The following is a 14,484-nucleotide window of genomic DNA, read 5'->3' as shown; positions in this document are numbered from 1 at the left end:
GGAGAGAGAGAGAGAGAGAGAGAAAGAGAGAGAGAGATGACGAATAGGCAGATTTAGTAGTTATCGAGTCAGTTGTAGGGCACAGGAAAAAAAAACTAAAATAAAACAAATTAGCTGGCAAGCCAAACTCTGAATGCTGACATAGTCATTAAGTCATCCTTTACTGTATTCTTCACAGAACAGTACAAGTAAAGTAGAACATAATCTGCCCTGCAGCTAAAATGGTTTTGCGGTGTAAGAGACTGTATTTTGGGCTTTGCAGAGTCTCCCAAAAGATGATATCAGCAGTCTGCTAATGTCAGTGGGTCATACAGTTTCTGTGTTTGAAGTAACTCTAAATCAATTAAAAGTAAGCCAACTTTACTTAATCTTACTTACTTATTTACTCAACTGAATTAATTTATTGCAATATACTGTATAATCTTAAATAAACATTTCATTATGTATTTGCCTCATACTGTAAACATAAGAACAATTTGTTTATATATGTGTTTATATAAAATAAGAGTGAGAATTTGGGTCATGCTTGTCATGGTATGTGTCTGCATGTCTTTGTCCTGCAGACATGAGTGTGTACAGCTTGTTTGTCGAGGGGATCCTCCTTTACAGAATCATCTAGTTGGATCTAGAGATGATAATTAGTTTGTGAGGGTGGCAGCAAATTGGACATACATGGGACCAAATATCTTCTACAGACATTGAAAAACAATTTTTCTCCTAATTATTTTAAAGCCCCTTCTCTGATGAGAGACAGAGAGTCTCAGTTTACATGTTGAGTTTGTGTGTGTGTGTGTGTGTGTGTGTGTGTGTGTGTGTGTGCCTGTGCATGTGTGTATCTGTGTGTGTGTGTGTAGTTACTGTCCGTGTGAATCCCAAACTCTGTGTAGGCCTATGCCGTGCCCCCCATAACCACACTGCAATTACATTTGACCTCTAATTCTCTGTGCGTGAAGATGAGGCTGGATGAACTATCTGTTCAATTAGACTGATTATTGTTTCCATGTCTCCTCCATGGCGGTCTCGTCTTTGTGCGTTTCTCCCTGCTCTGCTTTCTGTCAGGCTCTCTGGCCGGTGCAGCGACGTCTGGTTGGTTGGAGTTTTATCGTCACAGCCGGGCGGCCCGAGTGAACGAGGCTCTCCCTGACACAGAGAGACAGGGCTGCGGGGGATGATGAATGGGGCTGTTTGTGAATGCTACTCAGTTTAACCACACTCTCTGCCGCGTCTGTCTCATTACACACAGTCAGCGATCGCAGAAGATGGGGAAAGAGGTGCTAATGCAAAGTTAACTGGGTTTTACACTCTCACCATCTTAGAGCATAATTTCACCTCGCTCCTAACTACTCATCAGAGACCGGCCAATATATGTTGGATTATCCTCTGAGGAGTCTGGGCTGCTCCTAGCTGAGCCTTTTGTCTCTGTTCAACACATCACAAGTTTGGACAGGGCTTTTAGTCAGCCTGTGTGTTCTGCATCCATGGGCCATAGAGATGCCCTCAGGATACATAGCCTCATCCAAAACTGAGATCAAATGGGACAGAGGATACTATGTTGACTCACATTCAAAGTTACCAGCACCAAAACCAAATCCAAACAACAAAGAGACTTGTGCTACTGTCTAATGCCATGCTTCACATTACTGTACACTGCCCCACTTTTACATCAAAGCAGCAAAAAATTGGACTCCAAGGTCGTAGACTGTTCTCCATCACACCCAGATTACAAATATATATGTTTCACATCCATAATAAGCTATGAAGATAGAGTTGAAATATAAATCCTCATGATGAAGTCACTACAATATATATCTATTGGATAGACTAGATGAGAAAAGACACTGTAGCTCCAGAAGGCAGGAGTTTACTGAGCAGTGCGGAGCTGGGAGTGTGCTGAGTGTGATAGCTGAGGGCGAGCTGCGAAGCAGAGTGAGTGAGGTGCCAGTTAAAGCTTTGTGAAATGGGGTAGCTGGCCACAGGCCTCTTATCATCCGCCTGTCCAACTCACGCTGCTGCCACGGTTACCCAATGCTTGGAAAGGGGAAAATCTCCCCACCTGGCCACTGTCACTTTGATGGAGTTCTACCTGATTTATCCACAATTGATCACACACACAGGCACCAACACACACACACAGACGCAAGCATGCATGCACACGCACACACACACACACGCACACACACACACACACACACACACACACACACTCTAGCAAACACGGCTCAGACCCAGACGCTAGCTCTCTGTCCAATTGAGTTTGCAGGTCCAATACCAGAACATAATGAGGTTTTCACACTGAGACACTCCAGCTAGAAAGAGAGTGGTGGGGATGAGGGGGATGGGGGTGGGGGGTGAAAGAGAGAAGGGGGGAGGAAAGAGAAAAGGCACTCATGATAATGTATGAGCTGTCTTCAATGCTCCATGGTGGCAGGGAAAAGAGCAGTGGTGCATTTAAAAAGAAGATTATCATGTCAAGATACAGTAATACCTCTGTGAACACTCATTTTCATTGGGCTTACCTGACTGAGTTGTAGTGTCTGCCTTGCTATGCATGCACACAGCGGCTAATCAGGAAAGAGGGGCGATGGAGCAGTTTTAGAAACTGACCAAGTTGACTTGATGCGTGAACCAACCACTGATGGTCTGTGAGGTTTGACCGGCTCTCTTTCTCCTTTTCTCTGTGTGTCAGACTGCCAGTGGTGCACACACAGACACACACACACACACAAACACACACATAGTGATACGCCCCTCCAACACACAAAAATTGGTCAAGCCCAGGTTTGTTTTATAATGTGATTAGTCAGCTAATGACATAATGGCAATGACGATTTTACACGTTGTGTATAAAATAAAGAGAAGAAGTATAACCTTAATTCGGATTGTAAACAGAATGGAGAGAAAAAGGGAGCTGAAAAAGCACAGAATAAAAAACTGCACTGCAACAGGATGCAGCAAAATGTGTCAAACTGAATGACATGTTTCATTTGCAAACAAGCAGGCGGCCAGCAGGCCTAGAAGATAATAATGATGATGATGAGACAGGTAGCGGGAGTGAGAGAGAGAGAGAGAGAGAGAGAGAGAGAGAGAGAACCAGAACTGCAGCATATGATATGGCTTGCATTTCACAACGTTATTAGTGCTGTGCTGTTAAAAGATTTGTTGCCTATGTACAAATTATTGCATTTTTAAGGGCTGTGACCAACGCACAACAACATATTTTAATACCACTATTATTATTACTACTACTACCACCAGTGTTATGATTTTCAGAAAAAAAAGAAAGAAAAAAACAGAATTACAATTCATAGTAGTTTCAATCAAGCAAGTGAGTCAGTTTTCCCAGCCAACCCATTTCATGTGTTGTTCAGGATTTACTGAAGCCCCCTTCCCTCTTCAGCAATTATGATTCAAACCAGCAGAGGAAAAAGCACTACAACAAGAAAAAAATTAAATTAAATTAAAAAAAAAAAAATAAGAAGAAATTTCTTTCCAGACCTAGAGGTCAAATTCAGGGGGATTTTGGATTCCATTAGTATTTTGACAGTAACACCTTTTTTGTTGTTTTGTCTTCCTATTCAGCTCCAATTTGAAGGAATTGTTTGCCATATTGGATGGAGAATTACAGTTAAAACTATTACAGTTAAAATTATTATTAAGTATTTTTGGAGTATGTAGTGAAAAAATCTTCCTGTGCAACGATTTGTAGGTGTCTGAAGCCCTTACCCAACACCAGACTCTTGATATCTTATTTTCAGATTCTCTCTCCAACCTATTTGCATTTCAATCTCTATGAGAATTCAGCTGTGACTTGGCTCTAAATTACTCTGTGGCAGAATGCAGTACTGGTTGGCGGTTTGGGTAAATGAGAACAAGGAAACAAGGGTCTTAGTTATCAATCTAGCTGTGAATTATCATGCTCCTGCGACAGAGCTTCATGGCAGGAGATATAAACTGTAACAGATTTTTCTCTCTGCTAAATTTCCCATACAGGCCAATAAACAAAAGGAATAATAGAAAAGGGATGTTTTGTTTGGAATTTAACAATCATGTTTCTCCAGCAAGTGATCTGTGGTAACCTGTTAGAGAGTGCCTGCCTCCTTGTGTGTATTCATCAGCTGCAGATAGCCTACGGACTTCGCTTTGATGTGGTCAATTTGTCAGTGGGCTAAGCACAGCTTGAGAATGTCAACTAAAACAAACCACTTCCTGTAGGTCTATAGCCTAGTTTCCACATAAGTGCATACTTCTAGGCACACCAAAACCTCTGGATTTTCCATATAACCAGTAAATAATTTTGCAGTTCTTTCCAGGAAATTTCTTCAAGAAGTTGCATGTTACCAAAGCGGACTTGGAAAATACCCAATCTCCCATTTCTTGAAGTATCTGCAGTCTGAATAGCGTTTTTTAATCCAGTTACATGTATCCTGTTATTCTCCAATCCTGCTAGAATATGCCAGGTTAAACAATTCCTCACCTATATCAGTAATAACACTTGTTCTCCCACTTCCCCCTATACTCAGTTTTGTTCTTTCTTTCATTCTCCCCTATCCACCTCTGCTGTGTTTCTCTTTCCTCTACTCATTCCAACCATTTCCGTGCCTGCAGGCTAATTTTCTCTCTGTTTGTCTCCCCCTCTCTTTGCCCTCCCGCCCCCACCCCGCCCCCCCAACCCTTTCTGTTTAGGTGAGTCAGTCCGCTGGGCTGCATCAAGTAGAGTTCTGCTCCACTAGCTCTTTTCCTCCCCACTGTCCCTCTCTCATTCCCCTCCTTTCTCTGCTCTTTCTGTTTCTAATTCCTCTGATAGATGCATTAGGATCACTGTCAGGTATCTGGAAAGACTGGATGAAGTCAATGTCATGAACCAGTGAAGTTGGTGGAAATATCTTTCCCTCCAGAATCTAAAGTGTTATGAATTGCGAGTGTGAGTTCAAATACAGATACAGCAATTATCTATCTATCTATCTATCTATCTATCTATCTATTTGGACTGCAGAGATACAGTATAATGATGGTGATTTATTTATATGTGTTTGTATGTATGTAAACTGTGTGTTTTGTGTGTGTTCGTGCACATGTGCGCTTGCCTTTGCTTGTCTGTTTTTCTCTGTGACTCATGACACTGTGTGCATATTGGATGTGGTTGATTGCCTTGACACTGATGGCATTTCTCTTGCTGATACTACAGAGGAAACTCAGGCAAACAGTTTGCCTCTGAATAACCATGTGCGCATAGCATGATGGGATAGGTGACGACATAAACCAGGCCTGAGATGTGATGAGAAAAGTTGAAAAAATTTCAACTTTTTTTGTGATTCGCGGCACAAGAACGAATCACAGGGCAAAAAGCTGGAGATCGTTGTTCTTCCTGGTGTGTGACATTATTGGAGGTTTCCTAAAAGCTTCTAACTTTAGCTCCTGTAGGCTAAACAAGTAATGTTAGCTTGCCAGCCTAACCATCACAACACATGCAAATAGCTGTAGTCATGTAGCTAACTAGCTTGCTAGAGTAAAGCACAATATCAATATTATGGTTTTTTTTACGTATGCTTATGGATTATTTGGGCAAACTAAAATGAAGAAAATGATAAAATACAAACTAGGTCTCCATAAACAAACACTATGTGAAGGTAATTTGTATTACTTGAGGTGTTATGGTGTAAGTATAAGTAAAGATAAGTCAACATGTTGTCTTTCCATTGTGTTTTCATGTGCATTATGTAATTATGGCAATATATCATTGTGTTGTTATGGCAATATGTCATTATAACAGCATGCCAATAGGCCATTACATCATTTTGTCATTATACCAATATGTCACGGTATCTTTATGTCAAATGTCATGATGACATTATGGCAAGATGCCATTATGCCTTTATGATAATATGCCATTATGTCATTATGTCATTATGTCATTATGCCAATATGAATTTTTTTCCATCATGCCAATATGCCATTATATTATTATGAGTTAAAATATTTTGGGATGGAATTGACACACATACCAGCTATTATAGACACTGCACCTTACCAGTGTATTTTATGTAGCTATGTTGTTCAAATGTGTTTGTGTGGCACAAGATAACTGAGAAAATATACCACAGAGATCACTCAGCCTCATTATACAATACAACAGAAACAGTGCTCCTCACATTGTACCTTTCTAACTCAGTGATGCCGTTAACCTTAGGCTCAGAGTTGGCCCAGAGATCATTTATTCCCTTGTCACACTACTGAGAGCCCAGTTAGCCAATGGTTAAAAGGTTGTATAATTTAGTTGTCCCTGGGTTAAGTGTAGTGTGAAAAGAGGTAATAATCTTTTTGGCGTTGGCTAAGATTAAAGTCTGGCTTACAGCCAGTCTTACCCTGTGTTGACTGTTAAAGAAGCTAATTAAACCCACATGAAAGGCTCTCCTCGAGAGCCAGAAAGATTAAACACCCGCAGGTGTACTCTTTACTCAAACTACTTGCTGTATACCACACAAAGAAATGGAACATCAATTAGACAGCACACATAGTTTCTAATATGTAAAGACAGATTCAGCTGGGTAGGTTTCAGGTGCAGTGCTAGTTATAATCAAGATCTGAATGATGAAAATAATGCTGTGATATGTGATATTAATGATGCTGGTCCTGGAGTTGTTATGAAAGCTTTTGTGGCTTTCTCATTCTGTTTAGCTTACCAGTCAAATAAGGTTCAAGTTCAGGGCAGAGATTAAGTCTGTGATTGTACAATGTCAGTCTGAGAGAGTTGAACCTATAATACCACGCTTGTTTGTTAGTTCATCATCTGCAGTGAGACAGCAATTGCTATACATGTCCTCAATCTCTTTATCTCCTATGTCTAATCACATTGGCCTCAAGACACTGTGTGTGCTTCTCCCTTCACAGTGTGTGTGTGTGTGTGTGTGTGTGTGTGTGCATTATCCCCTGAATGCCTCTCTCTTAATCATTAATTAATGCCTTAATGATGCTCTTTCTGCAACAAGTTGAGTCTCTCCCACTCCCCTCCCCTTCTCTTCCTCTATTATCTCACTGCATTTCAAGTGTCTTCATCAGCCTTCATATGAAATATTTCAAGACAAATTGTAGGGGGAAACTAATGGGTGCCGTGTTTAATCATTGTGTTTGTGAGCGTGAGAGTTGTGCGTGTATGTGTCAGTGTGTCTGTATATCTGTGTGTGTGTGTGTGTGTGTGTGTGTGTTTGAGTATATACAGCATGGGTCTGTGCAGTGTCAGTGCAATGTGCTCCACCTCAGTCTGGAGCTGCTGTGTCCTCAGGTTTCTGCTCTTAGACTCTGCCTCACAGATTCAGTTCAGCACCCTGGCAACCCTCTCCCCACCGCTCGACCTGTGCATGTGCATTAAGGCACACACATACACACATGCACACATGCACACATACACACATACACACATACACACATACACACATGCACACATGCACACACACCATGGAAGCTTCCTCCTTGCCTGCATGGAATTTGTAAGCCCTGAGCTCCTGCCAAGCTCCTGTTGCTGAGGGGAAACCAGCTGCACACTCATCCAATCCCCCTGCCGGTTCTCCAGCTAATGGAACGGCCCGGTGCTGCCCCCATCCACCCCTGCCACAGGAAAAGATTTGGTACATCCCGGTGGTGCTTCTCTAGCTGGTTTGACACTGACTCAGTAGTAACACAGCAGTCAGCCTAACGCTAGCCTAAACACACAGACAGCAAGAGTGAGGACGTAAAGAGAGAGAGAGAGAGAGAGAGAGAGAGAGAGAGAGAAAGAGAGAGAGAGAAGGAGAGAGAGAGTTACAAGAGAGAAGCCAGGAATCCCCCAGCGAGCCTCTCTTCTCTCAGTCTCCTCAGCCGCCCTCTTGGTTTTTGCGTCCCTGATATGACCCTGTTCAAGAGTGAACACCGCAGCCCAAGATGTGAGTATACCGGGGTATATCCCTGTGTGTGTGTATGTGTGTGTATGTGTGAAAGAGAGAGAGAGAGAAAGAGAGAGAGAGAGAGAGAGAGAGGGAGAGAGTAAATGTTTGCATGCAGCACTGTGTTTCCACTCTGTTGCCCATTTTTGTGCTTTTCCCTGCCGTTTATGTGCTTTCTTTTCCTCAAGTACCCTTTCTCTTTCCCTTTGATTCCTCTCCATGTTATCATCCTTTACAACACACTTGGCCAGTCACTGTCCTTCCTCTTCAATCCTTTTCTCTTTCCCCCCTCCACCCTCCTCTCTCTGGTTTTCTCCATTTCTACACACTCATGTACTTGGGAACAGTCATCAGATGGTGAATTGGAGAAGGGGGAGGTGGAAATAATACAAGGGAGTGTATGATGGTAAACAGTGTGTCTGACAACTTCATGTCTACAGCAGAACTGTGAGGTGTGTTCCAACACTACAGTCAGCGTGGCCTCTCACACTGGCAGAATAAGGGCACAGGGTCAGCACTCTCTGTGGAGAGGAAGGCTAGTGAGACAAAAAAAAGAAGAATGGCTGAAGGCTTAATTACATTGTACTCCTTGGTGATTATTTTCCCTCGTATCATAGATAGAATTGTATATTTATGTTGTGAAAAATTCCTTATCAGAGAGCTTTATCAGAAATGCAGGCGCAGTGCCTACAGCTCTTCACTCTCTACACAACTTCACACACTAGTTCAGAGGCAGCTCTCCACTCACAAAGCCCATTGGAGAAGCGAAGGGCTACGGTGGAGATATGGCCATGAAGAGGCTGAAAGAGTTCACGGTGGAAGTGAAATGCTTCTTAGATTGTCCTTGTGTGATTTGTTGTGGTGTGATGTGGTCTGCTGGGAGGTCAAGAGCCTTTGCAGGATCTCTATTCATAGTCTCACTGCACCACTGCATCTACACTGCTGTACTGCAACTATCAGAAGAGCTTTCATTTGCCCCCTGTATCATCGCTATGGCATAAAGATCCCAGTTTATCATTCCGACACGCCCCAGCATCTGTCTCTCCATGTCATTTATCCACATCTACTCTGCCTATCTGTCCTATCTGCTTCTCTTTCTTTATCTGTCAGGGTTATAATCTACCCTAATATTTTGACAGTGATGCCTGTGATTACATTACATTTAGCCTTGAGCACAAAAACGAAAAGCTCTCCCTTCGCGGTGGTAGCCCGGCTCTAGATCTGACCCGAGGTCAGTTGGACTGCAGGAGATGGAGGAGCAGCAGCAGCTCTGAGAGCAGCGTGACAGACAGAGTGCTGTGTCGATCAGTGAGAGGCATGCAGGCGGGGGGGCTCTGCTTTTACACCCACATCTGACAAACTACCTTCTCTCCCTCTGTATGGTGCCAGCTTGTGGCCTGATGAATAAACCTCTGCCTGAACTGAGGGCTGAAAAGCCGTGTAGGCATTAAAGTGGATACAAGTATACAATCAATTTTTCTCTCAGGTTTATAAAATGGTCTCCATGGCAGGCTGCAAACAGAGGGAGATTTGGAGGATAGGAAAGTGGGCGCCATCCCACTTGTCAGCAGTAAATATGTAACGCATTCCTCTTGTTATTTAGAGATTTAAGGCAAAACAGTAGTGAAAAAGTGTTACCTGGCTACCATCCCCTTTATTAAATTTGACAAAATCACCCAGTGGTCATGTACAAAAATGTGTAACTGCGCGCAGGTGAACAAACTCATTGTACACACTGCATATACCTCCCAACATTAGCCATTTTGCATTTAAACTATCTGCTACTTGAAAGCAAATAGCATCACTTCTTGACAACTGCAACTTTAAGGTTAAGTTGAGCAATTGCAAAAAATAGCTGGCGGTTTTACCATTGTGATTACAAATAAAAGAAAGTATATCAAATCATAAGAAGTGATGTGTCAGTAGTAAAGGGAAATTCTGCAGTGTGCACAATACACGGCAAGGACCAGAAAATTATAATCTTTCACTGCAGCATACTTTCTCGTTGGACTCAAATCATTGTCGTGAAGGAGTTTAGTCATATTTGCTGCATTTTTTTGTCTTCTTTGAGCGTTCAAGGAATGCAACAACAAAAGAAAGACCTGTGAGCAGGATCACCAAAACATTGGTATTTCTTAAAGTTAAATACCATTTCAAACATTTATAACAGTCAGCCTTTAGACATCAGTCCAAGCATACAATGAAGCATTCTTGTGTCCTGTTTTGCCATTTGCTGATTGATTTCTATGTTTAAAAAAAAAAAAAATCGATATCCAACATCAAGGGACATGGGCTAACCCATAGCACGCACAATGGAAGAATATGGAAAACAGAAAATGTATCAATATGGAAGATAAAAAATTTAGCAATGTTTTGTACACTGTCTCTCTCTATTGCATCCTGTGTTGACATCTTTAAAATCCCATTATATTATTATCCCATGTCCCACACATTAGTGACTTCAAAGTCTACAAATGAATAGGATATATTAGTGTGTGTGTGTGTGTGTGTGTGTGTGTGTGTGTGCCAGTTTCCCCTAATATGTGGGGTCGGTCACCCTGCCTTAAGCAGATGCCAACCCACCTAAAAGAATTTCATTAGTATGGGTTTCATAGGAGACTTTTAGAGGCTTTTCCACCCTGCCGTGGTGCGTGTGTGTGTGTGTGTGTGTGTGTGTGTGTGTGTGTGTGTGGTTGTTGAGTAGACAAGGCTGCTTGCCAACAAAGTCTGTGAACATGCAGCACATGCAGCGCACGATGTCCCACAATTCATCTGTTCCTACAGAGCCCACTTGAGTTTTAGAATTACACAGATTACAATCCACCTGAAGCCTAATTTCAGGTGGTAATGTAATAAAAGTAATAATAAGATATTTTATTGATCCCCAAATGGAAATTCTCTTTTTACTGTAGCCAAGGAGGTCAAAGCACGTCTTCAGCTACAGAGCAGCAGCAACGGAGCTGGTAGAGATTCAGTGTTTTGCTCAAGGACACTTCAGCAGGGCGGATGCTTAGTGTTTTGAACTCATCCAGGTTTACAGCCTCTCTAACCACTAGGCCCCCCTGCTGCCTCTGGAGATTTAAAAAAAAACAAAAAACTTGTGCATGTTGTTGTTATTGTGTAATTTTTTTCCAGGTAGTGTGATTAAGCCAGCTTTAGACACAAGCGCTCACTCTGGCTCAGTGTGAAGCAACAGCCTGGCATGCAGCCTGCCGTTCGAACATACAAGCCCCACTGACAGACTGCAGATGACGGCCGGGTCGCGGCTTTATAATCCTGTGGTTATGATTATGGCTGATCTCGTGCGACCTTGGCGTGCCCTCTGGTGGCCTCTGCTCCTATTTACGGACACGCTGTCTACCTGATGACACAACCGGTTGGTTTCTGTTTCTGTCTGATTGATGAGGTTTCAGAGGGAGTCTTCTCTCTTTTATTGCAGGCCACAATGTCAGAGGGTGTAACTGCACATTTAGTGACTTGATTATTTCATGGAAGGTCAACAATTCAAATTCACCCTTTGGTAATAACATTCAGTTTTGGTATTGATTTTGATAGTGGTGCAGTATTAGCATACAACATTTTCTTTAGTCAAGATTTATTCAGGCTCAATCCTGCTGGTCTACAGGACTTCTGCTTTTTCATCATTTGTAAAGTGAATGTTGAATTTCCACTTACGTTTTATGTCATTTTGATTCCATTTTTACTCACGCTGTTTGTCTGCAATTTACATGTTTGTTATTTTATGTCTGTTGCTTGCACAGGTCCCTTTTGAAAAAGAGACATTTAATCTGAATGGGACTACCTTATTAGATTAAGGTTAAAATAAACAAAGAAAAAGAAAAATGACAACCAATTCCAGCATACAAAATTTTTTTAAATAATTTTTAGTCAAAGCTATGATACAAGGCAGCCGGTCTCAAATGGCTGCTGACTTAATGTGATATATTATTGATTGGGAAATTTGTCTTTTTGCTCGCACCCTCCACAGAGAGGTCAGAGGTCAGCTACAGAGCAGCAGCCCTGAAGCTCATGAGGATTCAGTGTCTTGCTCAAAGACACTTCAGCAGGGCAAATGTTTGCCAACACAGGTTTTTGAACATCCTGTTCAGCTGATAGACGGTTGACTCCAGACAGTCTCCCTACTCACTACAGCATCTTGGTTGCTTAAAGGGCTCAGGGCTCATGTGCATGCCATGTTCCCGTGACGTGTGTGTGTGTGTGTGTGTGTGTGTGTGTGTGTGTGTGTGTGTGTGTGTGTGTGTCTGTATGGCGCAGGGTTGGGTACATACCTACTTGTGAAGTCATCCTCGCAGACACAAATAGTGTGAAAACTACTTTTGAGGACATTTTTGCTAATCCTCACCATGGCAAAACGCTTCTATATTAGGGTGTGTGTGGGTGTGTGTGTGCACGCGTATGTGTGTATGTAGTCGGCCCTGGAGAGGCTAATTGCAGTGTATAGGATTTTGTTTACCAAACAGCAGTTAGATTGCCTCCTGAGGCTTTGCTCCTGTAGAGCGAGACAACTGTGCTCAGCAGCACCCCCCTCTCTCTGCCTGTGTAATGGCTTCATCACACAGTCAATCATATAGTCGTCGTGTGGCTCAGCAAACACAACATAAAATACAGTGTTCCCTCTGCCATACAATCACTTCTGCCCCATGCAGCTCAGCTCATGCATAACATGTTCTGTTTTTGTGTTTTTGTTCCCTGTCATTCTGTGTCGATGAGGTAGAGTACAGTGTGTTTTCAACACACATCTTCCTCGCTATAGAAACATAGATCACTCTGTTTTTGTCATCTTTACACACACTGTGTCACTTGAAAATGACCTCCCACTACAGTGGTGTATACATCAATATACATAGTATATACACTGTGCTGGTCTCAGCAGATACATACAGTGAAACTACATTGCTATATACTAGAGCTGAACAATTAATCAAAAAAAAAAAAAATTACAAAATATAGTGTATACAGCAACTGTGTGTTTATGCAGAAGTGTGTGTGTGTGTGTGGGGGTCAGGCAGGTAACAGTTCCTTGGCAGCAGAGAGGTGCTGGCTGCAGCACAGGGTCAGGTAGGTCACCGCTTGACTCTAAACTGTCAGAAAATTGTCTCTGCTGTGGGAGGTAAAGGCATGTAGATATTGTCTAAGTGGTAGATTTTTTTTTTCCGCACACATTCAAACCCATATTTAATTAATTGTAGCTTCCAGCCATTTGATACTCACGCTGTGTGAGTGTGTGTGCAGCTGGCCCAGTCACACTCCATTCACCACCCATCTGTCCATGTCAGACTGGCCTCCTCTCCTCTCCTCTCCTCTCCTCCCCTCCCCTCTCCTCTCTCCTTTCTTCCCTTCTCTTCTCTCTTTTAACTCCTCTCTTCTGTTCACCTTTAGTAAATCAATGCCATCCCACTAACAGCATGAACAGTGAGCTGTTGGCATATCCTGTAATCAAGATGGCTCATAGTTAATTGAGCCGTTGGAACATGTGTATGGATGTGTTTGCAAAAGAGAAAGAGATAAAACAGAGAGAAAGAGAGTGTTTTGGCTTGTGAGAAGAGTCTAAAGCGTCACCAGGTTTCTGATGTACGCTCGCAGACAGAAGACAAACATGGAGGTGAACAGCTGGCTCAGAGTGGGTGGAGTTACCAACAGGGAGTGCAGGAAGAGAGATGTGAGAATCAGTTGATATCAGCCTTGGCCAGCCCTTTACTCATTATCATGCTGAATGATTACAACAGCTACAGAGTTGGCTAACATTGAATTGCACCATGAAAACAAACAAAAGATTAGGAGTGTTTACTGAAATAGAAAGAGAGAACATAAGGTAGGATAAACATAATCTGACAATATTCAGGGTTGGCTAAAACAGAATATATGGTATCCAAGGTAATGTATCTATATGTTGATATCTTGTCATGTCGACGCTTTGTATGTATACTGTGTTATGTTATATTTCTTAACTGTAATCTGTGCTTGCTGTTCCCTCCAGACATGAGCATGAGTGGAGAGTTGAAGTCCAGCCGCTCCAGGATGGCGAGCAAGCGAGCCAGCAGCACCTCTTATGGGTGAGTATGAAACGAAACTCCTCAGCTTCCCTCCTCACTCACCGATAATCACACGCTCTATTATTTGCCATACCTCAGCCTTGCAATCAATGCAGCATTATTCGTTATTAGCTTTGTTCCAGCTGTGTATGTAGACTGCTATTGATTTCAGCCAGAGGTGCTGTCGCTATCAGTCAATGTTTTAATCTATCTGTTGATGTAGTGCACACATATGATTGGAGCTGATTACTGTTTATTGCTGCGGTTCAATACAGCAACGTGCAGCTACACTAACATTAACTGTGCGCTGAGATAGTCGGCGGAGGGAAAGGGGGGGTTCCCTCCGCCGACTATCTCAGCGCACAGTTAATGTTAGTTAGTGGGAGAGGCTACAGTGTGCGGACTTGTTTGAATTCATTCATACCTTCATTACTCTTTCCCTCCATAGGCAACGCTTGTGCATACTGAACTCTGTGTGAAGTTTCAAGTTTGGATTGATCCTTATTGCTCGGCTC

The 14,484-nt window shown here is 42.5% G+C and overlaps 1 protein-coding gene across 1 annotated transcript in view; it reads left to right on the top strand.

The window, feature by feature from the left end:
- The window catches only part of LOC139643202 (C-type lectin domain family 18 member A-like), a gene marked incomplete at its 3' end in the record, with an annotated part of 38,379 nt that extends 24,389 nt beyond the window's left edge, over nucleotides 1-13,990 (top strand). The window contains exon 12 of the mRNA XM_071518385.1: nucleotides 13,915-13,990. Within this exon, the coding sequence (XP_071374486.1) occupies nucleotides 13,915-13,990 (76 nt within the window). The remainder of the gene's footprint in view (nucleotides 1-13,914) is intronic.
- Between the last annotated feature and the right edge of the window lie 494 nt (nucleotides 13,991-14,484).

Source organism: Centroberyx affinis, unplaced genomic scaffold (genome assembly GCF_046629955.1).
Source record: "Centroberyx affinis isolate AG114_WGS23_722 - 3 ecotype Tasmania unplaced genomic scaffold, CSIRO-AGI_Caff_v1 ptg000578l_1, whole genome shotgun sequence".
Classification (NCBI taxonomy): Eukaryota; Metazoa; Chordata; class Actinopteri; order Beryciformes; family Berycidae; genus Centroberyx; species Centroberyx affinis.
Note: the sequence above shows the minus strand (reverse complement) of the source record. Positions and strands in the feature narration are given on the sequence as shown.